Here is a 27,729-nt window from a genome sequence, read left to right as displayed (position 1 = left end):
ACGTTTCGGCCACAGACTTGGAGAGGAGGAGCTGGAGATCAGGAGGCGTGAGCCGCCAGGAGTCTGCAGAATCCGTGGTGTGAATGAACTGGGGGCACCTGGGCGCACGGATCGCCTCCCCCACCCCCCCGCCCCGGGCCAGAGTTGAGTTGTGGGGCATTTTTTTCACCCGCTTGTGAAGATTTTTTTTTTATTTGTTGTAAAGTATTTTGCACAATCACGCCCACATTTGGGGTTGGAAAGCCCTAATTACCGCCGTCGCTGATGGACGTTGGAGAGGGAGCGCCTCGCCGCGAAACAGTCGCCTGCGCGCCCTCGCCGGACCCGCGGCTCCCTTGTTGCGCGCTGGCCGGGCCCTGTTCCTGCTGCCGGCAGGCGGACTTCGGCGCCCCTCGGTTCACGGACGCATCCCAGCGCTGCTCCGGCTCAGGCACCCAGACTCGATGCCAGTGACCGCTTGGGCTCCAATCCCCTGAGCCTGCCCGACGCGCCCTGGAGGAGCACGCAGCTCTGCGCCGGATCGTCCCTCCAGGCTTAACCTGGCCGCTCCGCTCAGATTCTTCGGCTGCCCTCGGTCTTGCGGCGACTTCCTCCCCGCGCCCCCTCCCCCTCGCAATGAAGGTAGGTGTTCTGTGCTCCGCCGACGCTCGCCACTTTTTTTTCTTTTGGAAGTTAACTAAATATCCCGCCCCCCCTCCACCTATTCCTATCCCTCCCCCGCCAGTTCTCCTAATGCCTGGAGAGGCTTAGAACTCCCGCGTAGCTGGCAGGGACCCCTACCCTTTCCCTGCCGCGCTACCCCCCCACCCCCGCCCCGCGCACTGCCTCGGCCTCCCAGGAGACCTGGTCCCACCAAACGTTCTGCAAACTTTTTAGACTTTGGAGAAAAAGTGGGGAAGAGACGAGACAGAAACACAGCGGTTCACGGATGAGTTTCCTTTTGCCCTGAGAAACGCGAGTGTAATTTACTCTGTATATCTCAGTAACAGCATAATGATTCAATTCAACAAATATTTACCAAGCGCGGGCACAGAGAAGGTGTGCAGCCAGGGCTCAGAAAGGGGAAGGGGACTCCTTGGTTGAGAGACCGTGAAGCTGGACTAGGGGCCGACTGTGCCGAGCAGCGCACCTCTCGCCCTCTGCAGCCAGAGGCCAGGTTGCAAGCTCAACGCAGCCGGGGACCCAAGCGCTGCAGGCCCTGTGCCTTTAAGAGTGCCTGGCAGGGGGCCAGCGTGCACCCTGGCTCGGGGAACGGGGTCGCGTTATTAGCATTATTAGTTGCCACTGGGTGAGCTCCGCAGTTTGCAGCAGTGATGGGGGCGGGGAGGGCTGGCAGTGGTGGCTCTAATCCTGTCCGCTGGGAGAGCGCGCCCCGGCCCCCTGCGCGGAATCTGCCTTGTCCTTTAGAAACATTTGGGCCTCCGCGTTGGGAGAGCGGGCGGGGGGCAGTTTGTGAACTCTTGTTTGTTTTAATTGTCAGTTGTATGTTAAAGCCGAGTCACACACTCCGAGGGTCACCGAGAGTTCACTTTTACAGAAAGTTAACATTTCTTCCTGCGGTATAACTTGCTATTTTCCGAACAACTTTTCCTCTCTGTCCTCCAAGCTTCGATCCTTATTTTCATTTTTCTTGATCTCTCCCCTTTTCAGTTTTTCTAGAAAATAAGCTTGGAATTGTAATTAAGATGTTTCCTAAAGCAAACAAGCCCCCCCCCCACCAAAAAAAAACCCCGTTTTTAAAACCCCCAAACTTGGGAGACCCTGTGGCCTTGTTTTACTTTACAATCGCAGCCTGGCATCAGGGTCCCTTCTCCTCCCTCGTCTTTCTTTAAATGGACAGCTTACTGTTTGGAAGTCACTTGGAGCCAGCGGTGGGATCGCACCTCTTCAACCCCTGCCCTCCCGCCAACGTTCAAGGCTGCTCCAGCCAGATGCGGAGATTTTGTTTCTAGACAATCTCTGCCAGGGGAGTTCCGAGGGGCCAAAGCTGAAAGAAAGCGCGCAGGCGATGGGAGGCAGTGGAAATTGTGTGTCCGAGTGTGTGGATCTGTGCCCTGCGTGTTTTGGGGCGGAGTAGAAGGTCAGTTGTTCTCGGGTCTTGGATATACTAGCCTTACTTAGCCAGGCCCGTCTCCACAAAGGAAGACCCTGCCCAGGAGGCCCAGCCAGAGTCCCTTGCTTTTCCCTCCGCTCAGCGGAGCTCCCCGGTGCACAAGGGGTTAGTACGGTGCGCCAGACCTCAGCTAGTCCTGAAGTCTTTTTCTTCCTCGCTGTGCGGTACCGGCTGCCCCCTGTTGGCTGCCTTGAGGTAGGACGTCTTGGAGTCTCGGTTCCTTGGGCCGGCGGGCAGCTGCTCGCCTCTTCCTCCCACCTCTGGCTCTGCAAGCACATCCCTTCAGATCACCAGGTCCCACTCTCCCAGGAGGGGCCCTCGGAGGCCCCCAGAGGCCAAGCTGCACTGGGCGGCTGCGTTAATAAGGAAGGGGCCAAGGGTGCGACGCAGCAAATGGGGCTCGGGCAAGTGGAAGAAGGATTGGTACCGCTTCTCCAGGGCATAGCAAGGAACAGGAGCCTCACCCTAGGAAGTCTCTGGTCTGGCCTTGGCGCTCTCACCAGTTTTCCCTGTGGTCCAGGACAAGTGGTGCTTTCTCTCCCTCTCGGTCTGTTTCTTGTCTATTAAAAAGTGGAGTTGAAACTGCCTCTGAAGAGTGGGGGTTGAAGTGTTCTTTAATTTTCTTTCTCCTTCTGCCGACAAACAGCTCTTCTGGACAGAGTTGAGAGCCTGTGGCTAGAGAGAGCTAGACATCTTGTGTGGGAAGGTGGAAGTGGCATCTGTGTGTGTGTGAGAGAGAGACAGAGAGAGAGTTGTCTTGCAGTCTGGAGAGCCTTGTCTGGGGATGGATGAGGTGAGGCAAGGAACAGAACTAGACTTGGCCACCGTTCTTCCCTTGGATATGCCCTGTTACCGGACCTGGTGTCAGTTCTGAGACAGGGCAATCAGAGGCTGCACACCTTCCTTGCACTGATTTGGGCTCAAGGAGCTCCCTCCTCCACCTCCTCTCTCCTCCGCTCCACACAGCCCCCGCCCCCCCCCAGCACGCAGCGCTGTGGACACTTCCCGAGGCACCCTTGGCGGAGCGCTGGCTCCTTGTCTGCTCCCCCAAAGCGGACCTCCTTTCAGCCCATCATCCCCTCCTGCTTCTCACAGCGGCGTTCCCCTGGGCAGGACGCCCCAATTTTGTGGCTGCCACTGATTTTTCTTCTGCAATTTTCGCCGTCTCTTTCCTTGCTTTCAGGAGAGATCGCAGGTGGGGGGGAAAACAAAATTTATCTCCCACAAAGAGCTGGGATTCTTGGGGTTTCCTGTGCTTTTCGCCAGCGCGAGCCCAGGTCAATCTAATTTCTTCCTCCCAGTTTCTCCATCATTTCCGCTCCCAGAGACTGGGGGTGGGGGCTGAGGGTGGAGGTGGCAGGGGATACCCAGATCAAGTGAGGTAGCGCCGTCGGCCGAGGGTCCAGAATCTTCGCCCTCCCTCCGGGGAATTTCGTTTTAGTGGCCTCCGGCCTCGGACTTGGGTGCCGCGCGAGTTTGCGCGTGCGTTCCGAAGCTTTCTGCTGCCCCAAACGTCCTCTGAACTAGTGTGACGGATTTCTCTCTCTCTCTCTCTCTCTCTCTCTCAAGAAGGGTTATGGATCTGTTCTGAGGCTGGAAACAAGGGCGTGCGAACGAACGCCCTACCCCCACCTCACCCCTCCCCTGTGCTTGAACCTCTCAAATGCCCGCAACCCTCCTACTTGTCGCACACTAGGAACAGATTCCAAGGATCCTTACAAAGTCGGTTTCCTTGGGCCCTGAAATTGTTCAAAAACTTTTAGTCCGTTCTTTGGTAAACTCAGCTTCTCCCCAGAACTTTTGTTTTACCCTCGGTGTTAACAGTCTCCGGAGAGGTCTTATTCGTACTCTTTTCGGATCAGATCTCTTGGCAAACAGGCAGGGACGTTCACCCTACTGTGAACTGTGTTTGCTGTGGGTTCCTTGTCTTTCAAACTTGTGGGGCCTTTTCTGGGTTGCGCGGGGATTGGAGCGGGAAGAGGACCAAGGTGTTTCCGGCCAAGCACACGGGGTTAAGTGGAGACGCGACTCGCGGGGCTCTCCTGCCGGATCCCCTTTGGGACACCTCCGGCCTACCCCCAGCCTGGCGCTTAGAGACCCGAGTCGCACAAACCAAATGGCCCGCTCCCAGGTGGCCCCCATTCTGTGAACGAGTGGACTCGCCCCGGGGTCGTCGGGCCGAGAGTGGGTTCGGTTTGTGTGGCTTCGCCTCTAACAAAGAGATCCGCAGTAATCCGCCGAATCTGTTACCAATTTCTCCACTGCCCGCTCCCCGCCCCACGCGCCCCGCCCGTCGGGAAGCTCGGAAAGTGCGCGCGGCCCGCAGCGATCTCTGCCGCCTCCTTGGAAGCACGTCGGAGCGTGTGTGTCTGTGGACGAGTGAGTGTGTGAATGTGCGTGAGTGTGTGTATGAATGTGTGCGCGCGCGGTCCTGGCCGCCGCTGGGGAGAGGAGACTTCGCAGCCTGGGCCGCGCGCGAAGGCAGCCCTCGCAACCAACCCCCTCCCCTGGAGGAAACTTGACACTTGGGGCGGGGGTGGGGAGGAAGACGGAGCCTTCTCTCTGCTGGGCTGGGGAAACCCCAGGTTTCTATTCTCCGGGATGCTCCCCGGGCTTTGCGGCGTCTTAGGGACGAGTGGGACACAGGCGCGGAGCCCTGGGTAGCGGGCACTGGGACCACATAAGCATTTCCTCTCGAGGAGCCCCAAGGAGTCTGGGCCAAAAGGGCGGCTGGCAGGGAAAAGCTGTGGCGCGCTCCCGAGCCCCTTCGCGTTTCCACGGCTGCCTAGGTTCCCTCGATCTCTTTTCCGGCGCAGGTTCCAGGCCAGGCCGTTCTGCCGCCTGGAGGAGGCTCACCTTCCCTTTTCCGAGGAAGGGGCTCCCTCGGGGGTTGCGGGTGGCGCAGCGCGGCCGGGTTACCCTTATCAGAGATGTAAAAGGGGATTTGGAAACCCGCTCCTCCCACCCGCACCCTCCACCGCCTCGCTCCGCCGCCGCCTACAGGTGGAGAAGTCACCAGTGGGGAGGACGGCAGCGGAAGCTTCCAAGGCCGCCCCCTGCCTCCGAAATTCTTCACGACGCGAACCTTCGCCGCCAAGGGCCCTGGCGCCCTGGAATGCAGGGACTCAGCTGAGGCGCGGGAGCATCTCTGGCCCCGCCGGCGGGGGCTCACTCGCACCGGCTCTGGCCTCGCCTTGGACCCTCACCTTTCGGGACTGACCCAACCAAGTCCGAATTGGGCTGGAGGGTGGGGTAGCGCTGTTCCAGGACCAGGCTCACGGTGTCGCGATAGAGAGATGGTCAACTCCAGACCCGGACCAAAGGAAACTGGAGTCCCTCTTGGCTTCCTTTCCCCTTTCTCCGTGGCAGCTGCCAGGAGTGGAGATCGGAGGGGGGCGGTAGGGGGAGTGAGAAAATCAGAATTTGGGGGAGGGTTGCGGGGAGGGCCGAGGGAACCCGTCTCTCGGGACAGCGGGACCCAGACCTCCTTCTTTCCTCTGGGGTATATCCCTTCTCTGGGGTACACTGAGTCCAAGGAGGAGGCCGAAGGCAGGGGAGAGGGCATTGTTTTCCGCTTTCCTTGGTTGGGAGAGCAGCTCGCTCTCCCCCTTATCCCCTGTGCCCCCCCCCATCTCCTTCTCCCCCCTCCAGTCTGGCTGAAGAGCGTTCTAAGGAAACCCGGGCTGCCCTTCCCCCTCTGGAAGTGGCTGGCCCCAAAGCGGGCCGTAAACTGATTATGAAACAGACGATGTTAATTCGGAGCCGCATTTCCCAGCTGGGCACTCGCGCGCGCGCTGCTCCCGGGGGCCTCGCCCCCCACCCCTTGCCCTCCCCCCCCCCCCCCGCGTGCTGCCCCCACCCCCCACCCCGGCCACTCCGCCTCCTCCGCAGCCGCCGGCGGCGCGATCCTCTCGCCTTTGCGCTCCTCTCGCCCATGGAATTAATTCCGGCTCCACTTGTTGCTCTGCCCAGGTCGGGGAGCGGACGAGGGTGGCAGCGGGTTCCTGAGTGAATTCCCGAGGAGGGACTCAGCGCAGCGCGAACTAGAGGGGAGCGAGGGGGTGCGGGACGTGAGCAAGCAGGAAGGAGGCAGCGCCTGGCACCGGGGTTTTGACTCAACAGCATTGAGACATGTTTGTAATCGCTGGCGTGCCCCGCGCGCAGGATCCCAGCGAAATCAGATTTCCTGGTGAGGTTGCGTGGGTGGATTAATTTGGAAAAAGAAACTGCCTATATCTTGCCATCAAAAAACTCACGGAGGAGAAGCGCAGTCAATCAGCAGTAAACTTAAGAGACCCCGGATGCTTCCGTTGTTTAAACTTGTATGCTTGAAAATTATCTGAGAGGCAATAAACATCTGCTCCTTTCTTCCCTCTCCAGAAGTCGATTGGAATATTAAGCCCAGGAGTTGCTTTGGGGACGGCTGGAAGGGCAATGTCTTCCAAGTTCTTCCTAATGGCTTTGGCCATATTTATCTCCTTCGCCCAGGTCGTAATAGAAGGCAATTCTTGGTGGTAAGTTTTTCTATGTGCATACTCTTTTATTTAAAGATTCGTTTGTATAATGCTGCAGTATTTAAAGCTGAGTCGTGAGTTTGGGTGCATTTATCTAATACATATATATATATATATCTCTTATACAGGTATATATATACATATATGTATCTTTAAATCAAAACATTTTTAAATTTGCTAATGCTTTGAAGCTCATCTTTAGCTCCATAGGGAATCAGAACCTATAAATTCAGACCTTTTTCTATGAGGTCCTTGTTCAGAGGTATGCTTGTAGGACATCATGTAATAAAGGGGAACCGAAATTCACTTCTCTAATAATTGTAAGCCTATCTATAAAATTTACTTTTTGCCACCTCGAGGCAGTAAAAGTGAGTTCCAGCGTTTATTTTCTGTCACTTGAGGTTATTAACCTTCAGGGTCTGAGGTAGGCAGAGTTGTAGGAAGACAGCTAACCTCCAAGTGGGTATTTGGGGCTTGAAATTTGATCAAAAGGAGGTCAACTTGAAGTAGTCGAATGTCCCTAAACGAGGGTTTCTTGCCGGCAGGGGCCTTGAAGATAGACTGCAGTATATCCAGGGGATTATTTTTGACGGCGTTCTGGATATTTTTTCGCTGTAAATGAACAGCATTTTTCTGACTGTCAAACACGACTTCTGTTCACTGGATACCCTGTCTTGGGTCTTTCACAATCACATAAGGAGCCCTTTTAAAATGTCCGGAACGGGCTGAATTTTTCTTCGGTAGGACAAGTATTCTTCAGTACACTTGTCCTACTGTTCTTCCATCAGTCAAAAGGAACTGCTATCTATCTCCTACCCGTGTCTAATTGTGTCTACTTTCGGCATTCATACATTTTTCAAGGCAGATCGGTCCAGTTTGTGGGGCAAAGTGAGTCATTTTCTTTAATGTCAGAGGCCCGTACCCCAAACTGCCACTTCCCCCTTCTCTGGTGTGGATTTCAGAATTCTGTGAAATTCTGCTTCAGGTATATGGCGGCGAGGGGCAAGGAAGGGAGTGAAAACTCTAACGGAGGAGCCAGATGGCGGGATGGGGACTACACAATACCTCTGTTTTCTGAGTGGAGTTTAAACAGAGGAGTTTTATGAAGCCCTTCTCATACTTTGTCATGAGGACAAGCAGGAGAGAAAAAGCATCTGTGTGCTTAAAACTATGTATTGCTGACATGTTTTCAGGGGGCCCACCTTGAGAGTTCACGTAAATCTTGAATGCACATCTCCCCCCCTTTTTTAGGTCGCTAGGTATGAATAACCCTGTTCAGATGTCAGAAGTATATATCATAGGAGCACAGCCTCTGTGCAGCCAACTGGCAGGACTTTCTCAAGGACAGAAGAAACTATGCCACTTGTATCAGGACCACATGCAGTACATCGGAGAGGGCGCAAAGACAGGCATCAAAGAATGCCAGTATCAGTTCCGACACCGGAGGTGGAACTGCAGCACCGTGGATAACACCTCAGTCTTCGGCAGGGTCATGCAGATAGGTAGGAAACCATTTAATGTATTTTTAAATATGTAGAAACTTTTCTCCTAGGAGAAGTCTTTAGTGTTACTTACAAGCTTGATATGGAGGGAGTCTTCCAGCAGGCTGGTGGCTTGGGAATTTTGTCATTATGGCTGTGTGCTATGCCTGTCCCCACATCTAATTATAAGTTTTGGACTTCTTGACCCAAATCAGGAGATGGGGGAGGGCATCAAAGACACCTTCATTTTTCTGCACACTTAATTTTTCTAAAAAGCATTTTGTTTAAAATAGTAGTAGCAGAACACTTATTTTGGTCTCTCGAAAGATGAGGAGGAAAGCTGAGTCACTTTAAAGTGGCCCAAGCATCAGACTAAAAACTGTCATCTTTCAGAATGCTGGATGTGTTGGAAGTAAACAAGGTTTCAATTTTCCTAATATAGATATTTCCTAAGGCTATCAAGATGATAGATATATGTTAAAGGCTTTATTTTTAGTCCCAGAAAGAAGTTTAATCAGATGTGATCCAATTTACATTTGCGATGTTGGCCATTGATACAAAGGCACGTGCTTCAGATCTCAGCCTAGAAACTTTAAAAAGTTTTAACGTACGGCTCACGGTCCAATGCTTTATTTTTAAATGTGTTGTTGAACTTGCTATTCCATTCAGGGAGGAGGTGGCGGCGTTAAAACTGGGCTAAAGGCAAAGAATTTGGCACATCAGTTTGCCTCTGGTTTGGTTGAATAGCATAGGCTACAGTCTGACAGATGTGGTCCTGTCTGTGTTTTCTAGTGAATATTTTCGGTCTCTTTTTACTTTTATGCAAACAAGCCTGTGTAATTAATATGACTGCAGTGACTCCTAAAATAAGAAGCAATTTATCAAAGCAATTAACTATTTATACTGACTGAAGATAAAAAGTTGGCTTAATGTCCGTCATGGACGGATAAAACGCTTTTTTAAAAACCCTGAAAAGTGCATTCATTGAGAACAAAAAAGAGTTGTCAGTGGATGTTTGAGCCAAGCGGCTTCATAAACTAAAATAATACAGGACTGGAAGCTGTTCCTCTAATTGAATGGGAAAATGGTCTGCAGCCTCAGCCTGCAGAGTTTCATAGGGCTTTGTCCTTCCTGTTAATGATTAAAATGTGCTAATGTATGTACTGGGCTCTGACTCTAGGAGTTAAGCTTCAGGAACACCGGAGTTTTCCCCGATTATGGGCTGCCTTATGTAGTTAACTGGCAGTGTAGTGAAGATTGAATTCTGCTGCATTTTGATATTGTGAGTGACCCAAGAACTTTTTTTTTGGCTGTATCAGAATGGTGACCTGTCAGCTTTCCCCCGTCACCTTTGCCTTATATGTTCCCCCTATCTATCTGCCTTCCTCTCACACTAAACTATGGGAGTGGCTTTTCACATGTATATGAGTTAGTGAAAATCATACACCTCCGATGGCAACAAGGAAGGAAGACAGCAGTTGCAACTGTTTTTCTGGGTAGTCACTGGAGCACAGCTTTAAGATCCTCTTCCTGCGTAGTCTGTTTTGGGCCAACATGTTCAGAATAAGCTATCATTTGCTAAGTGGATTTGAGTTCTGCTGAAGATTTATTTAAAATGTGGTCCAAGATTCAAAGAGCCTGCTTCCTCAGGGAGCAAGCAGAACCCTTGGTACAAAGGCCTGTATTTAATTGTCCCCTGGAAGTCGACTCTCTGGTCCTCAGCTGTGTGGCACTGTCTAGGTTGAATCGAACTGGGCGGGAGTGGAACCTTGTGGCGGCCTCAGAGGAGGGAGCCCTCCTAGATCCTATTAGCAAGTCACGGAGGCCCTGGGAGCACCCTGCCCAAGGATCCTCAGGTGTCCAAGGTCTCAGAGCAGAAAGCTACTGCTGGGTGGCTTTCGGGTGAACGCAGACAGAGCCTTTAAAAAAAAAAGAGAGAGATGGAGAGAAGAACAATCAGAATAGATTTTTATGGAAGAGAAACATGGACCCCACACCAATAGTGGAAAAGTTACTTAGCTTTCACTTTTCTATGTAACGGTATGTTGGAAGAGAATGAGCTAAGGGAAAATTTAAAACACCTTTGATGCTAGGTGTGTGGGTGCCCCACTCCAGAGCACTTAGTACAGCAGGGACGTGGAGGCCAGTTCCTGTCCCTGAGAATCTGACCCTGTGATGGGGCCAGTGTCTGACTCAGGCTGCCACCCCCAACCCCTTACCTCCTTTCTCAAGGCCAGTCCAGGCGCTGTACACCGTCGCCTCATAAAGGGCCCACTCTTCATTGTGGAAGCTTTCTCGTTTTTTCATCACGCTAGCCTTTCCTTCCAGCTTTTGTCTCTGTCTCATCTTTGTCTCCATGCTGTGAAAAGATGTATAAGAAAGGCGCCATTTTTAAGGAGGGTGAGAATAGGAGTAGATGCAGATTTCCCAGGGAGGGAGCTGTAACTGGACCAGCAGCGTTCCATCCAGGATGACGGTATCCACAGGCTTTAGCCAAAGAGCACTTTCCAAGCTGACGTTTCCCTGCAATGACCAGTTAGCTTAGAGATTTCTACCAGGTTTGTGTTCTGGGGCCAAAAAAGGATACGTTCAAGATAGACTTATGAAAATAGCAGCATTATTGTGTTTTACGTAAAAGCCCTTTTGTGCTCTATATATACAGGAGTGGTTTATTTTCTCTGTCTCCAGAGGATTTTCTTTCTCTCTCTTCCTCAGACTACCTCTTTATTCTACAAGTCTCCCGTCCAGGGACACAGCATTTTCTATATTATCAGCGTTAATCCTCAAATCACTCCCTAGAATCTGTCTGCTCTCCTCATTTCTCTCCACTCCCTTGCTGTTCTCTGCCTTGCCAATTCAGGCTAGGTAGCTGTAACACCCCCCCCACGCCTCACCCCCCCCCCCCAACAGGAACTTCCTGGATCCTCCTGTCAACCACCGATACAGTCCTCAAGTTATTCATTTTTTAAAATGTGGGAGGGAAGCTCTGGTAAATCAGAACCATCACTATTCCTGGAAGGGAGATCACAAACGGCTGTGGATTGAAGTGTGGAGCAGAAGTCCAAGAAAAGGGCAGCCTGGGGGACACTTGCCTGGGCAGAGCCGTCTTCCTGCAGGATGGTTGGGGCTGAGTCCTGTTGTCAGCTGTTCTTGTGCTCTCCCCCCTTGTCCACCCCCCCCAAAAGAAAAAGATTGTTAGCAAGCTCTTTAAGTATAGGAGCAACCGTTTCCGGTAAAGAGCTTCTAGTGCCAGAAGGGGCCCTTTTTTTCCCTAGGCATCTAGTTCAATACCCTTAATTTTATAGTTGAGGAAACTAAGGACCCCCTCATCTTGCCCCCCCTTCCACCCCTCCACCCCAGGTCCAGCTTCAGCTGGCCGGGTGTTAACCCTCTCTCTCTCATAGGACAATACTTTAAGTGACTTCTTGTTACATGTGGAAATGTCTCCACATGCAAGTGGAGATGGAGGTAGTCTATGGTTACCTCTTGTTTTGTCCTTACACATAGGGCTCCTATAGAACCGTTTGACAGGGAGACACTCTTTACACGTTTTAGGGAAGGAGAGAACTTCTTTCCTCTAGGCCTGTATATTCTTTACAAGTTTGGGGAAGAAGAACCTTTTTATTTTTGTTCCTCCTTTTTGCTGTTATCCTAACACTTGGAGTCAGAGGCTGCTGGGGAGCTGCAGAAGTGACACTAAGGAACCGTGGGCTGTTTTAAAAGTAGACACTCACCTACGTGAGTGAGAAGTGTCAGCCCGGTCAGCTTGGGGTTTGAGAAGAGGCGAGTTTCATTTAAAACTCTCTAGGGACCGGTTTAGAAACGTCCTCTGGGAAAGTCAGGAGCCTTGTTCTGAGACAGGCTAGATGCTGTGGATGGAGGATGGGAAAGACGGGTTTCAACCACCGAGGCCGCAGGGAGTGGGGAGGGGCTGCTGCAGGGGCTCTAAGCCTTGCAGCTCCCAGGCTCCTGCCCTGTAGGTAACTCAGAATGAAAATAATACCAAACATTAAAATAAGTGTAAGGAAGTCTACCCCAAGTCTACGTTTCCCTCAGTGACTTCTTTCATGGGCATTTTGGAAAATAAGTTTGGAATATTTTCATAAGAGGTGTAGAGAAAACTCAGGCCAGCACTGCTTAGAATCCTGCCTTGGGCTCTTAAGTGTCAGAGCAGAGGTACCAGGGATGCTACTCCTTTGTCATGTGTCGCTTCTACGTGTGTGGGGGGAATGTCTCCCGCCTTCCCCCGGGGGGGAGGGGGCGGAGGCTCAGGGCCTCCTTGTTCCCCAGCCAGGAGCGGGGGCTCGGCGGTGTGCCAGCCGGTCCCCCGCCACCCGCCCTCTGCGGCACTGCCCCGGCCGGGGCTGCGGAGCGCGGGGCGCCCACTCACCCGTCCTCGCCCGCAGGCAGCCGCGAGACGGCCTTCACGTACGCCGTGAGCGCCGCGGGGGTGGTCAACGCCATGAGCCGCGCCTGCCGCGAGGGCGAGCTGTCCACCTGTGGCTGCAGCCGCGCCGCGCGCCCCAAGGACCTGCCGCGGGACTGGCTGTGGGGCGGCTGCGGCGACAACATCGACTACGGCTACCGCTTCGCCAAGGAGTTCGTGGACGCGCGCGAGCGGGAGCGCATCCACGCCAAGGGCTCCTATGAGAGCGCGCGCATCCTCATGAACCTGCACAACAACGAGGCCGGCCGCAGGGTGAGCATCCCCGCCGCCGCGTCCCTCCTGGGGGCGGGCGGTGCTGTGCTCCACTCTCCGTTTCTCTCTCTGTCTCTGCGTCTGGGTCTCCCTCTCTTCCCGTCTCTGCCTCCCGTCCTAGCTTTGCCGGTCTCTCCCCGCCTCTCACTGCTGCTCTCTTTCCACTCTCCCCCCACCCCCTCCCCAAGCAGCTACACACAGGCCTCCCTGGAGAGGGGTGGACACCCCAGAAAGGCCTCCTGGAGGGGAAGCATCCCGCCTTGGCCCCCTCCAGCCAAGGTGCTCCCGACCTGGCCTGAGAAAGAGCTTTCTTTGCCTTTGTAGTTGGTCCACAGTACTGCTGGCCAGGCCAGCTCACCAGTAAAAACGTTCCTGACGTTCGCTGCCCTCCGCCCGGGATCAAGTTTGTGGCTGGGCTTCAATGGAGGACAGGGGAGTTACTTATGCCAGTAGGTGCCCAGCTCATAAGGCCCTCACCCAAGCTTCCAGGGTTACTTACCTTCCCCGCTGCTTTCTTCGTGCCCCTCCTCGTGTCATTAGATAGCAGGCATGATGGATTCAGGGTTTTTCAGATACACAAGTTCTACCAAAACGAGGAGCATTTTTATCAGACTTGAGTTTTATATAGGTCTGACCAACAGGCCCATCGAGGTGCTCTGGAGAGGGGAGAGCCGCTCAGAGGTGTGCAGAGAGATGCTCTGGAGACGTGAGAGAGTGACTCAGAAGTGTGCAGACAGATGCTCTGGAGAGGAACAGCCACTCAGAAGTGTGCAGAGATGCTCTGGAGAGGGGTGAGCCACTCAGAAGTGTGCACAGAGGGCTTCCCTGGAGGCGCAGTTGTTGAGAGTCCGCCTGCTGATGCAGGGGATGTGGGTTCGTGCCCCGGTCCGGGAAGATCCCACATGCCACGGAGCGGCTGGGCCCGTGAGCCATGGCCACTGAGCCTGCGCGTCTGGAGCCTGTGCTCCGCAATGGGAGAGGCCACAACAGTGAGAGGCCCGCGTAGCGCAAAAAAAGGAAAAAAAAAGGTGTAGAGAGATGCTCTGGAGAGGGGAGAGCCACTCAGAAGTGTGAAGAGAGGGCTTTGGAGAAGGGAGAGAGCTGCTCAGAGGTGTGCAGCGAGATGTTCTGGAGAGGGGAGAGCCACTCCGAGGTGTGCATAGAGATCCTCTGGAGAGGGGAGAGCCACTGAGTAGTGTGCAAAGACGTGATCTGCAGAGGGGACAGACACTCAGAAGTGTGCAGAGAGATGCTCTGGAGAGGGGAGACAGCCAGTCAGAGGTGCGCAGAGAGATGCTGTGGAGAGAGGAGAGAGCCAGTCAGAAGTGCGCAGAGAGATGCTCTGGAGAGGGGAGACCCGTGAAGAAGTGTGCAGAGAGGTACTCTGGGAAGGGAGAGAGCCACTGAGTAGTGTGCAAAGACGTGCTCTGGAGAGAGGACAGCCACTCAGAAGTGTGCAGAGAGATGGTCTGGAGAGGGGAGAGAGCCACTCAGAAGTGTGCAGAGAGTTGCTCTTGAGAAGGGAGAGCCACTCAAAGTGTGCAGAGAGGTGCTCTGGAGAGGGAAGAGGCACTCAGAAGTGTGCGGAGAGAAGCTCAGGAGAGGGGAGAGCCACTCAGAGGTATGCAGAGAGATGCTGTGCAAAGGGGAGATCCTCTGGAGAGGGGAGAGACAGTCAGAAGTGTGCAGAGATGTGCTCTGGAGAGGGGAGAGAGCCACTCCAAAGTGTGCACAGAGGTTCTCTGGAGAGTGGAGAAACCCACTGAGTAGTGTGCAAAGACGTGCTGTGGAGAGAGGACAGCCACTCAGAAGTGTGCAGAGTGATGCTCTGGAGAGGGGAGAGCCACTCACGAGTGTGCAGAGAGATGTTCTGGAGAGGGGAGAGGTACTCAGAAGTGTGCAGAGAGATGCTCTGGAGAGAGGATAGAGCCACTCAGAAGTGTGCAGAGAGGTTCTCTGAAGAGGGGAGAGAGCCACTGAGTAGTGTTCAAAGATGTGCTCTGGAGAGGGTAGAGCAGTTCAGAAGTGTGCAGGGAGATGCGCTGGAGAGGGGAGCGCCACTCACAAGTGTGCAAAGACATGCTGGGGAGAGAGGACAGCCACTCAGAAGTGTGCAGAGAGATGCTCTGGAGAGGGGAGAGAGCCACTCCAAAGTGTGCACAGAGGTTCTCTGGAGAGTGGAGACACCCACTGAGTAGTGTGCAAAGACGTGCTGTGGAGAGAGGACAGCCACTCAGAAGTGTGCAGGGGCATGCTCTGGAGAGGGGAGAGCCACAAGTGTGCAGAGAGATGTTCTGGAGAGGGGAGAGGTACACAGAAGTGTGCACAGTGATGCTGTTGAGAGGGGAGAGGTACTCAGAAGTGTGCAGAGTGATTCTCTGGAGAGGGGAGAGGCACTAAGAAGTGTGCAGAGAGGTGCTCTGGAGAGGGGAGAGAGCCACTCTAGTGTGCACAGTTCTCTGGAGAGGGGAGAGAGCCACTGAGTAGTGTTCAAAGACGTGCTCTGGAGAGGGGAGAGCTATTCAGAAGTGTGCAGAGAGATGCGCTGGAGAGGGGAGAGAGCCACTCAGAAGTGTGCAGAGAGAGGCTCTGGAGAGGGGAGATAGCCTCTCCGAGGTCTGCAGGGAGATCCTCTGGAGAGGGGAGAGCCACGAACACGTGTACAGAGAGATGCTCTGGAGAGGGGAGAGCCACTCAGAAGTGTCCGGAGAGATGCTCTGGAGAGGGGAGAGAGCCACTCCAAAGTGTGCGCAGAGGTTCTCTGGAGAGTGGAGAGACCCACTGAGTAGTGTGCAAAGACGTGCTATGGAGAGAGGACAACCACTCAGAAGTGTGCAGAGTGATGCTCTGGAGAGGGGAGAGAGCCACTCAGAAGTGTGCAGAGTGATGCTCTGGAGAGGGGAGAGAGCCCCTCAGAATTGTCCGCAGAGATGCTCTGGAAAGGGGAGAGAGCCACTCAAAAGTGAGGAGAGAGGTGCTCTGGAGAGGGAGAGAGCCCCTCAGAAGTGTCTGGAGAGATGATCTGGAAAGGGGAGAGAGCCACTCAGAAGTGTGGAGAGAGGTGCTCTGGAGAGGGAGAGAGCCCCTCAGAAGTGTCTGGAGAGATGATCTGGAAAGGGGAGAGAGCCACTCAGAAGTGTGCAGAGAGATGCGCTGGAGAGGGGAGAGCCACTCGGAAGTGTGTAGAGAGATGCTGTGCAGAGGGGAGAGGCACTAGGAAGTGTGCAGAGAGATTCTCTGGAGAAGGGAGAGAGCTACTCAGAAGTGTGCGGACAGGTGCTCTGGAGAGGGGAGAGGTACTCAAAAGTGTGCAGAGAGTTGCCCTTGAGAGAGGAGAGCCACTCAGAAGTGTGCAGAGAGATGCTCTGGAAAGGGGAGACAGCCACTCAGAGGTGTGCAGAGAGACTTTCTGGAGAGGCGAGAGAGCCACTGAGTAGTGTGCAAAGACGAGCTCTGGAGAAGGGACAGCCACTCAGAAGTGTGCAGAGAGATGCTCTGGAAGGAGGAGAGGGCCACTGAGAAGTGTGCAGACAGGTGGTCTGGAGGGGTGACAGAGCCACTGAGCAGTGTGCAAAGTCCTGCTCTGGAGAGGTGACAGCCACTCAGAAGTGTGCACAGAGATGCTCTGGAGACGGGCGAGCCACTTGACCTGTGCAGAGCGATGATCTGGAGAGGGGAGAGCCACTCAGAGGTGTGCAGAGAGATGCTCTGGAGAGGGGAGAGCCACTCAGAAGTGAACAGAGACATGCTGTTGAGAGGGGAGTGCCCCTCAGAAGTGTGCAGAGAGATGCTCTGGAGAGGGGTGAGCCACTCAGAATTGTGCAGAGCGGGCTTACCTGGTGGCACAGTGGTTGAGAGTCTGCCTGCTGATGTAGGGGACACGGGTTCGTGCCCCGGTCTGGGAAGATTCCACATGCCGCGGAGCGACTGGGCCCGTGAGCCATGGCCGCTGAGCCTGCGCGTCCTGAGTCTGTGCTCCACAACGGTAGAGGCCGCAATAGTGAGAGGCCCGCGTACCACAAAAAAACAAAACAACAAAAAACAAAATGAAAACAACTGCAAAAAAAATGAAGTGTGGACAGAGATGCTCTGGAGAGGGGAGAGAGCCACTCAGAGGTGCAGAGAGATGCTCTGGAGAGGGGAGAGAGCCACTCAGAAGTGTGCAGAGAGGTGCTCGGGCTAGGGAGGAGAGCCACTGAGGAATGTGCAAAGATGTGCTCTGGAGAGGGGACAGAAACTCAGAAGTTGCAGAGAGATGCTCTGGAGAGGGGAGAGAGGCACTCAGATGTGTGCAGATAGGTGCTCTGGAGAGGGGTGAGCCACTCAGAAGTGTGCAGAGAGGGCTTCCCTGGTGGCGCAGTGGTTGGGAGTCCGCCTGCCGATGCAGGGGACACGGGTTTGTGCCCCGGTCCGGGAAGATCCCACATGCCGCGGAGCGGCTGGGCCCGTGAGCCATGGCCGCTGAGCCTGCGCGTCCAGAGCCTGTGCTCCGCAACGGGAGAGGCCGCAACAGGGAGAGGCCCGCGTACCGCAAAAAACTAAAACAAAACAAAAAAACAAAACAAAAACAACACCAAAAAAATGAAGTGTGGACAGAGATGCTCTGGAGAGGGGAGAGCGCCACTCAGAAGTGTGCAGAGATGGCTCACCTGGTGGCGCAGTGGTGGAGAGTCTGCCTTCCGATGCAGGGGACACGGGTTCGTGCCCAGGTCCTGGAAGATCCCACATGCCGCGGAGCGGCTGGGCCCATGAGCCATGGCCGCTGAGCCTTTGCATCCAGAGCCCATGCTCCGCAACGGGAGAGGGTACAACAGTGAGAGGCCCGCGTAGCACAAAAAAAGAAAAAAAAATAAGTGTGCAGAGAGATGCTCTGGAGAGGGCAGTACCACTCAGAATTGTGCAGAGAGATGCTCTGGAAAGGTGAGAGAGCCACTGAGAAATTTGCAGAGAGGTGCTCTGGAGAGGGGAGAGAGCCACTGGGTAGTGTGCAAAGACGTGCTCTGGAGAGGGGACAGCCACTCAGAAGTGTGCAGAGAGATGCTCTGGGGAGGGGAGAGAGCCACTCAGAGGTGTGCAGAGAGATGCTCTGGGGAGGGGAGAGAGCCACTCAGCAGTGTGCAGAGAGGAAATCCTTGCCAGGTAGCCCCAGTCTCCCGGTTTCATTCTTTCCTTCCCCTGATGCGGATGTGAAAGGCTCGCCCACAATCGTTAAAAAAGACCCTTTTTTCCTGTGGTTAAACACATGGCACTTTATGGCTGCTTTATAATGAAGGGGTGAAAACTCTTCCTAACTTTGGCAGCACTGAAAACCAGAGCCATTATTTTTTCACAGAACCCAAGGTAAATGCCAGGAACTTTCTGGTCAGAGATTTCAGTCTTCTGTATTTTGGGGTGAGGAAAAGGGACGATAATCACAGAGTGAAGCTAGAGGCCTGGAAGGAGCCTTTGGGCCCCTCATCCACACCCCCTCATTTAAAAACTGGGAAACTGAGGCTGGAGAACCACTTCAAGCCCGTGGGGAGAATTAGTGGATTGACCTGTAAGCCCAGGCGCTTTTTTTTTTTAATGAAACTAATGCGTCACAGCTCGAGGGTAAAGGGCCATAGTTTTGGGGATTAAAGAAATCTAGGTTAAAATCCCTTTCTGTCTGTTCGTTTCTGAGCCTCCGTTTCCCCATTTGCACATCTGTTAAATGGGCGTTAGCTATCACCTGGGGTTGCTGTAGGACTCACTGGCATCACATAGTAGATTGTACCTTATTACCAATACTTCACCATTTCTGACATCCAATTTCATAAGGTTCAATTGAAGGGCTGAGGTAAGTGCTTGATAAATGATAGCTTAGTTACAGGAAGCAAAGGACTTCGGGAAGCCAAAGATTATCTAGATCATTCCAGCTAACCCATTTCTTCTCAAGTTTGATCTTAACTATTTGGGGGGGGGGGCGGTTCTCAGGGAAAGACTAAACTCTGGAGAATTTCACCTGTGGTGCCTTGAGGGGCCAGGTAGTTGCTCCAGGTGAGTGCGGCCCCTCCTTTCCGAGGCCGCCCGTTGCCGTGGTGCTGGCAGTGTGCGTGGACTCACGCCCCACGGCAGCCGACCCGCGCCATGGAGTGGGCATGCCAGTCCCGCTCTCTCTGGGGCCCTAGGACTTTGGTCTTGCCCTCATCAGGGACACATCACCTTACGCTGCATGCCGGGTGCCCAGCTTCTCAGACCAGAAACGCTTCCAGGACAGGTATGGCTGACCCTTCTGTGCCCCACTTTGCCCCTGTTTGGTGCTTTCATCCATCTTTGTGGATTTCTTCGACTTCCCTCATGGAGAGATCCTTAGGGGCTTACAGCAACCAAGAAGAGAAGGTCAAGGGATTTCCAGGTGGAGAGAGGGGATTTTGGAGAGTGGGAAAAGCCCCTTCAATAGAATTTCATTTAACATTTGGATTTTTAACTAGGGGGAGTGTTTTTGGAAATTTTATAATTGGAGCAATGAACTGTGCTTGGATTCTGGTGGGTGAGATTACTGGGAAGACAGCTTTTCTGCGGGGTAGTGGGGGTGGGAGGAGGAAAGTTAGACACTGTACCAGGAAATCATATTAGAATCTCCTTGGGACATTAGCTTTTGATTTTCCTCAAAGGGGAGCGAAGGTTACATAGAAGGGTTTGCAAAACCCTTCTGCAGACTAGCGGGACTGAAACACTTCATCTCAAGGGAGTACACTTCAGCTCCCCTTGTAAGAAAGCCCCTTATGCATCCCTGGAGGGAGAAGGTAGCTGTTCTGGGCAGAAGCAGCCTTCTAACTCACTCTGGCCCTCCAGGTTCCTGACAGGCGCTGTGCAGCGTACCAGCGGCACGCCGGCTCTGGAGGGTCACTGGCACAGGAACTGTGGGCAGTCGGCACTATAAATAGGCAGCCGCCACCTCCCAGACTGCTGGGCACACAGCACCGTGAGGCCAGACCCATAGGTGCTGCCAAGCCCATAGGTCCTGGGCAAGGGCCCAGGACCAGCGTCCAGACGGTCACCCTGCAGACCAGGTTTACTGATTGCATCCTGCCTGCTAAGTACTTTCATGCATCTCCTGATCTTATCCTTGCAACCGTGCTGTGAGGTTGCAACCATCACAGTGCCCTTCCCAAATTGAAAACGGAGGCTCAGAATGGTGAAGCCTGTTGCCTAAATTCAGGGACAGATTAGGACAGAACCCAGGTCCGCCTGGGCCCAAGATGGATGCTTTTCGCCTAGGCAGGGGCAGATAGGGAGTAGGGAGTGTGCGAGAAGCAGGAGTGAGGGTACCTGAGATCCACGCCCGGTTCTCCCACATTCTAGCTGTGCGACCTGTGCGGGCCACTTACCCTCTGTCTGCGTCACTGCCATCATCTAATCCAGGCCACGTTACAACCTCGCTGGGGGCATTAAGTGAGATGAAGAGCGTAAAGGCTCTTACGATAGTACCTGCCACACAGCAGTAGTGATAGTAAGAGTGAGGAACGATTTGAACCCTGATCCTACCTGGGCTGGACACCTGCCCAGCCCTGCCACTTACCACCTGGGTGCCCAGGGCCAAGTCATGAGCATGAGCTTGGAGCCCACCTGCCTGGGTTCAAATCCTGCCCCCCACCCCCGCCCCCGCTCCTTCCCAGTGGTTGGGTCAGTAACTCACCTTGCTGGGTCTCGCTTCCCTTCTCTGTGAGATGCAGATGATAGAGCTCTTCCCTCGTGGGCTGGTGGTGAGGATGAATCCAGGTGACGCAGGTGAGGAACTGATAGCAGCTCTGGGCTGAGTGTTCAAGATGTACGAGTTGCTGCCAATGTTCTTCTCTGCAAAAAAAAAAAAAAAAAGAGACAAATGGAACCAATTTTTTTCCCCGCTCCCATTCAAACACTGTGGTTGTTTATTATGATGATGTGTAATAATGAGGGGCTAAGAGGCTATTTATTTTGCAGACTTTTTAAAGAAGGCAACACAAGGCTCCTGGTCATGGAGGACGAGGGGGAAGTAGCCCAGGCCCAGGTTGAGCTGGTGACCAGGGCTCCACCCAGCCGGGGAGCTCGGTCACCCGACCCCCGCCCGAGTCTGGGCTCCCGGGTGAGTTCGCCCGCTGACTGTCCCCTTCTCCCCACAGACGGTGTACAACCTGGCGGACGTGGCCTGCAAGTGCCACGGGGTGTCAGGCTCGTGCAGCCTCAAGACGTGCTGGCTGCAGTTGGCCGACTTCCGCAAGGTGGGCGACGCCCTGAAGGAGAAGTACGACAGCGCAGCGGCCATGCGGCTCAACAGCCGGGGCAAGCTGGTGCAGGTCAACAGCCGCTTCAACTCGCCCACCACGCAGGACCTGGTCTACATCGACCCCAGCCCCGACTACTGCGTGCGCAACGAGAGCACCGGCTCGCTGGGCACACAGGGCCGCCTGTGCAACAAGACGTCCGAGGGCATGGACGGCTGCGAGCTCATGTGCTGCGGCCGTGGCTACGACCAGTTTAAGACGGTGCAGACCGAGCGCTGCCACTGCAAGTTCCACTGGTGCTGCTACGTCAAGTGCAAGAAGTGCACGGAGATCGTGGACCAGTTCGTGTGCAAGTAGTGGGCACCCCGCCGCCCGCCTGTCACCCAGCCCCACTCCCAGGACCCACTTATTTATAGAAAGTACAGTGATTCTGTTGTTGTTGTTGTCTTTAATACTGTTTATTTTTTGTCCCCAAGAATTGCAACCGGAACCATTTTTTTCTTTCTGTTCCCATCTGAGAACTCTGTGGTTTATTATTAATATTATAATTATTATTTGGCAAAAAGGGGGGGTGGGAACCAAGAAAATATTTATTTTGTGGATCATTGAAAAGTAAGACAAGACTTCTTTTGCTGGTATATAGGATGAGGGGGGCATAACGCACACCTTCAGTTAGATGTGTGCACATCTGGAAGGTCAAGGAAACACTGTTTTCTTTGTCTCAACTATGGGGTCATATGGGACAGGTAGCGTCCAGCTGCAAGAGGGTGGTACAGATCTATGCGTGGCTTAGCTCCTGTGACTAAAAGGAATTCGGTGCTCTGGTGAAAGTTGAAAGGTCTTGAGAAAAAAACAAAACAATGAGACCCACACACCCCCCCGCCCCTTTCCCAGGGGCTGCCAGCCTGAAACATTTCCAAAATGGTATTTAAAGTCCAAGAGCAAAAATCTCATATCCCTTAAAGAAAAAAGGTTTATCACGTGTCGCACTGTTCTCAAACATTCCATCTACAGATGGTCCATTCTACTAGCTACTGAAACTTGGGGAGCAGGGAGGGAAGCCCCAGAAATTAAAAAAAAAAGAGAAAACTTAAAAACTCCTTATATTAAGTAAGTCAGTGATTTGACGCTGTTGTGGGAATTAGGTTATCCACTTGGAAAAGGATCCCCGAGCGATTCTGGGTACTAGACTTTTTGTTTGGAGAAGGGCAAGGGAGGTTGACTTGACTGTAAAGGAAAATATACTGTAATTTTCTTAGGGATACTTGGTTAATAAATGATAACAATGAAACTAATAAATGAATTCCATTCACAGATCCTCAGCCCGAGCTACAAGGTAATTGCCTGCAGTTCAGCACTGCACCAGAGCAGAAAACCTATTTGAGGGGGAAACGTGACATCCGCCCTCCCTACTTGACCCCGCGCCCTGTCCGATTCCTCCATGCCTTGCTGCGCTGTGACGCCGGCCACGTTTCCAAACGGCAGCTCCACTGCGTCCCCTCTGATAGTAGGACAGGAAATGAAACAGAGGAGCTCCGCTTGGGAGACAGTTTGCTACTTAGGGATTTTGGTTTTCCCCTATAACTTTTACTTTGAGGAGCAGTAGTTTTCTATGTTTTAATGACATTACTTGGCGAATGGACTTCACAGAGGTGTGGCAGCGTTTCCCTGTTATGATCCTGTGTTTAGACTCTCCACTCACGCTTTCCTATTACCCTGCAGGTGTACCCCAGAACTGTTCCTAGAGGACTTGAACAGTTGCATTTATAAGGGGGGAAATGTGGTTTAATGGTGCCTGATATCTCAGTCTCTTGTACATAACATACATATATATATATATATATATATACACATATATATATATAAATATAGATATAATTATATCTCAGTGCAGCCAGTGATTTAGATCTACAGTTTACTCGGGTCTAGAGCCTTGTCGTCCTCCATTGCAATCCAATTGGGATTTTTGCAGACGGTTTCTGAGTTGAGCTGGGGCTGTGGCCTCCACGCCATCACGCCCTGAGCATCGCGGAGCAGCCTTGTTTCTGAGGAATCCGGAAGGTCTCATACTCATGTGCATTGTTGGTTTGAAGATTTCTTTTATCTTCCCCGCCCCATCCTCCTTTTCTGTACCCTTTCTGGAGAGGGCATTACTTATTCATCACAGACGTGGGAATGAAGAGATAATTCAACACTCAGAAGCATTGTCGGCATTTCCCTTTCCTTCATGCGTTTTGCAGAGTGGAAACTGGTGCCCATTAGACCTGGTAGTACCTATTTGAGTCCCTGAGGAAAATCCAGCTCACAACATATATGGCTAGTTTAAAAAGTTTTTTAAACCAGGACACCTCTTTGCAAAGAGTACCGTCAAATGTGTTCTTATCTCAGACTTCTGTTGCTTTAAAAGTTGGGAAAGATACACATCTCCTGCAGCCCTCGTGGGAACGGGTGGCCCTCAGATCACCTCAGCCACCTGCGGCTCTTGTTGCACAAGGATGTTCACTCCCCTGCAGTTGCAGTGAATTGCAAGCAAAAGATCTTGAAAGTAAGAAGCACTAATTAGCTTAAAATGTCACTTTTTTGGTTTTTATTATACAAAAACCATGAAGTAAGTTCTTTTTATTTGCTAAACCAGATTTTGTTCCTTTTTAGTGATTCCTGTTTATGAAGAGAGTTGAGTTTAACAATCCTAGTTTTTAAAGGAAACTATTTAATGTAAAATATTCTACTTGTCATTCAGATATTATGTATATCTTCTATGGCCTTTATTCTATACTTTTCATGTACATATTTCTGTCTCGTGCGATTTGTATATTTCACTGGTTCAGAAAACAAACAAACATCGAAAGGCTTATGCCAAATGGAAGATAGAATATAAAATAAAACGTTACTTGGATATTGGTAAGTGGTTTCAATTGTCCTTCAGATACTTCATGTGGAGAGTTTTTGAGAAAACATGAGGGATAGTTTAGGGGTGACTACATGTCAGAATAACAGAAGAGTGGAGAATTTTACCAAAACCAAACTATTTGGGAGCTTCAAAAGATTTCTATATGTAACGGAACAAAAGGGGAATTCTCTTTTCCTATATATGTTCCTCAGAAAAAGAAATCAAGCAGATGGCTTAAAGCTGGTTATAGGATTGCTCACATTCTTCGAGCATTAGGCATGTAACTTAATTGTTTTAGAGCTTGTTGGTGTTGTAACATCTCAGAGCTAAGAACTGAAAAGGCACATGCTTTTATCCATGACCAGAAGTTTAGTCCAAAAAAAAGTGTATTTGTGTTCACCACTGCAGCTAGCGCGCTGCTCTAGTTCGAAGTTACTGTGTGGATGGAGTGTCTCTTTGCCCCTTGGAAAGCAGGTTTATGAAAAGCAAGCCTCAGTCTGCAGAGAATGAAGGAAACTGAAGGTTCGTTGTGTTAAGTGCAATTAATACAAGCCCTGTGCTTCTTGAAAACGCGCAGCGAAGCCTGGCCCGCGACGCACAGATTGATACGTTAGCCCTTTGCTTTTTTTCTTTCCGGATAACCTTGTAACATATTGAAACCTTTTAAGGATGCCAAGAATGCATTATTCCACAAAAAAACAGTAGACCAACATATAGAGTGTTTAAAATAGCATTTCTGGGCAAATTCAAACGCTTGTGGTTCTAGGACTCACATCTGTTTCAGTTTTTCCTCAGTTGTATATTGACCAGTGTTCTTTATTGCAAAAACATATACGCGATTTAGGAGCGTCAGCATATTTTTTTTCCTTCTCATCCTGGAGTGCATTCAAGAGCTTCCCAATACAGGAAAATTAACAAAAAATTTATATACAGGCAGCGACAAACAGAGCTATGTTCAAAATAGTAATTATGGACTTAAGTACCAGGAAGACTGTTTTAAGCTTTAGTCCAGTGTATCTGTTCAGTTTTTCAAGCTGCTGACCTCCCGAGACCGGCACTGTGTTTCAGTAGCCCATGCAAACCCTTTGCTTGTACGATTTGCCAATACAATTTTCAATTTGTTTTTGCAAGACCTTGTTCAAGCCACCAGAAGTATCAAAGATGACACTGTAGCAGGATAAGTACTCCAAATAAGAGAGTCACTGGCTGACTCACAGAGATCGTTAGCAGAAACAGTCCCCAAAGACTGAGTGACCCGTAATTTAAATAGAGACAACTAGAAAAGGTACTGATAACTTGAAGGGTATATATGATGCAAATACGCACCAAGACATAGGTCTAAGATACTGCATTATCACTGTAAAGTGTACTTCTAAAATATTTATTTTTTTAAGAAAGTATTTGTTAGTCTCCCCTCTCTGTGGAATGGTGAAAGCCAGATGCCATACTTTGAAAGTAAGATGATGAAACGCATTCTTAATACAGGAAACATTCAGCAACGTAGGAATTAAAACTTAGTAAAGGAATCTTCTAATTTACCTGTTCGCACAGACCTTACATTTAACTCTGATGACTGGATAATATTTTATGTTAGTAAAACATCATCTTGTTAGCCAACTTTTAAAAATGGATGTGGAATGATTAAAGGTCGGTACGATTTTTTTTTAAAAACCAAAAATGTATCAATTTTAATCTAGAAGATTTAATTAACATTCTGTCTCAGTATTTCAAAAGCAAAAAAGGAATAAGGAAAATTGCATGCAAAAGACCAATTTTACAAGCAGTGTACCATTTGCTGGGCTAGAAATAGATAAAGATTATTTATTTTTGTTCATATCTTGTACTACTTTTCTATTAAAGTCATTTTATAAAATCAGTGCGGTCACGTGTGTGTTTGGCAGAGATGGTGTCCGTGGCAGTTGAAATTTGATGTGGGCCTAGAGTGTGATTATGGCTTAGCGAATCCAGGAAAAAATGCCCATTTCAGGCATGTAGATGATACTATGGTCAAATCTCAAGGATCTATTGTGTATTTTAATGCTTATCTTTTTTTGCCTGTAGCTGTTTTTCTCCCCATTTCTTATTCGTTCTGCTGCTAATATATGAGAGTTGTGTTGGGAGATTATTATTCAGCGCAGGCATTTAGCACAGCGACATGGGATTGTGAAGAAATACCAGGGCAAGAGAAGAAAGAGTGATTCGAGGAGAGAAAAAAAAGTGTCCTAGGTAAACAGCCTGAATCACCTGGAATATTCTCTGCTGGTTCCCTTTTGGAAATTGCCACGGTTGCCAGCCAGGTGTTTAGATCAGGTTTCTCCACCTCAGCACTTTTGGCTTCTCAGGCTGGATAATTCTTTATTGTGGGGGGCTGTCCTGTGCAATGTTTAGCAGCATCACTAGCCTCTACCCACTAGATGCCAGTAGCTCCCCCATTTGTGACAAGCAAAAGTGTCTCTAGACACTGCACAGTGTACCCCAGGGTGCAGAATCAACCCCAGGTGAGACGCACAGCTCTAGATGGAGGAACTGAGGTTCTGAGCACTTGGGGAACGCAGGCTGACCACGGTGGTGGACTGGTGCTTGCCTGGGGTGACGAATGAACCTGCGAGGTCCCTTGCAAGCTTCCCCACGTAGAGTGTGGAGCTGCAGCATCCTTCACAGGGCAGCCTGGCTCAGTGATGAAGAATACAGGCTCTGGAGCCAGACCGCCTGTGTTCAGATACTGGTATCGCCCTTAGCTCTGTCACCTTGGGAAAGCTGTATAACCTCTCTGAGCACCCAGTTAAAGTGGGAGAGAGTATTACACTGTAGGTTCTCGTAAACATGAGTTACCGTGTTTGGACTGTTTAGCGCGCAGGTTCGAGTACATAGGAAGAGCTCACTATAGGCTAGCTAAGAAGGATGAAGTAAGTCTGAAGACTAAACCCAGGAAGGTGGGCCAGTGTTCTTTAAAATACCCCCCAGCGGCTAGCTCAGTGCTAGGAAGGCCCCCTTAGTGTTTGGGGGAGGTTACAAACCGTGGCCCTCTGTGTATATAACATTTCCAGATGTGTTTTGTTTGACTGGCAAGCGTTAAAAAGATACTCAAATTAATTGGCAGCACTTAAAAAGATGAGTATTTTCACATTCAAATTGGGATTTCTTGCTTCAAAACAGGAAGAACTGGCCACCTGAGTACATGGCGTCACAGGTCCCCTGTAGCGACACTCAGCTGGATCCCAGCAGCCACTGCGCCTTCCAGACAAGGCCGGCTGTGTCCAGTTAGCCAGCCATTTATGCCACCTAACTGACCCCTGCAGACTCACGCACTTGCCATGGTTGTCACAAGTGTCTTCCCTCTAACTCAGAGTTTCTCAACCTCACCCTGACTGACATTTTGGGCCAAATAATTGTGAGGGGCTATTGTGTGCATCAGACCCTCAGAGGGGCTTACCACGTGCCTCTTGCCTCAGAGACCCTGACCAGAGCCGCTCACACCGGTGGTGACCCCTTGATGCCGATGCCGCCAACACCGTACTAGACTCAGCGCCTCAAGACTCACAGGCTTCATCGCCTTCACTCTCCCTGACAAGCTTATCAGACACGGACGTGAGCATCATGCCCATTTTACAGATGAGGATGCCGAGGCTGGGAGAATTAAGTCACTCACTTTATCAGTTGTCCATTGCTGAATAACACACCACACTCACACCAAAAATCAGTGGCTGAAAACGATCACCATTGTATTTGCTTGGGATCCTGTGGGTAGACGATATGGGCTGGGTTAACTGTGAGGGGCGGCGGACGGATGAGGGGCTGGCTGATCCC

General features: G+C 51.4%; 1 protein-coding gene and 2 long non-coding RNA genes across 4 annotated transcripts in view; 1 reads left to right on the top strand and 2 right to left on the bottom strand.

Annotated features, from left to right (window-relative positions):
• The first annotated feature begins 509 nt into the window (after positions 1–509).
• Positions 510–25,786, top strand: WNT5A (Wnt family member 5A). Its single transcript, XM_079933473.1, has 5 exons — positions 510–621; positions 6,494–6,627; positions 7,879–8,129; positions 12,515–12,807; positions 20,931–25,786. Exons 1-5 carry the CDS (start codon positions 616–618, stop codon positions 21,387–21,389), a joined length of 1,143 nt encoding a protein of 380 aa, XP_079789599.1. The 5' UTR covers positions 510–615; the 3' UTR covers positions 21,390–25,786.
• Positions 8,582–11,273, bottom strand: LOC307192508. Its single transcript, XR_013830083.1, has 3 exons — positions 11,201–11,273; positions 10,328–10,467; positions 8,582–10,027 (listed from the first exon to the last, which is right to left on the bottom strand). It is a non-coding gene; the product is annotated as an uncharacterized lncRNA (long non-coding RNA).
• LOC307192507 overlaps positions 20,160–27,729 on the bottom strand; it is a 46,817-nt gene continuing 39,247 nt past the window's right edge. The window contains exons 3-4 of one of the 2 annotated variants that reach the window (XR_013830081.1): positions 20,468–20,625; positions 20,160–20,210 (exon numbers count right to left, since the gene is read on the bottom strand). This is a non-coding gene — a long non-coding RNA (uncharacterized lncRNA). Of the gene's footprint in view, positions 20,626–27,729 lie in introns of both variants that reach the window. The other variant, XR_013830082.1, reaches the window with a different exon arrangement.

This window comes from Stenella coeruleoalba (assembly GCF_951394435.1).
Source record: "Stenella coeruleoalba genome assembly, chromosome: 10".
Lineage (NCBI taxonomy): Eukaryota > Metazoa > Chordata > Mammalia > Artiodactyla > Delphinidae > Stenella > Stenella coeruleoalba.
Note: the sequence above shows the minus strand (reverse complement) of the source record. Positions and strands in the feature narration are given on the sequence as shown.

What these genes read in the sequence shown, in the direction of transcription:
- WNT5A (XM_079933473.1), top strand. An exon ending in CGGCAGGGTCATGCAGATAG is followed by an intron (nt 8,130 to 12,514) that starts GTAGGAAACCAT and finishes CCTCGCCCGCAG; the next exon opens with GCAGCCGCGAGACGGCCTTC. An exon ending in ACAACGAGGCCGGCCGCAGG is followed by an intron (nt 12,808 to 20,930) that starts GTGAGCATCCCC and finishes TTCTCCCCACAG; the next exon opens with ACGGTGTACAACCTGGCGGA.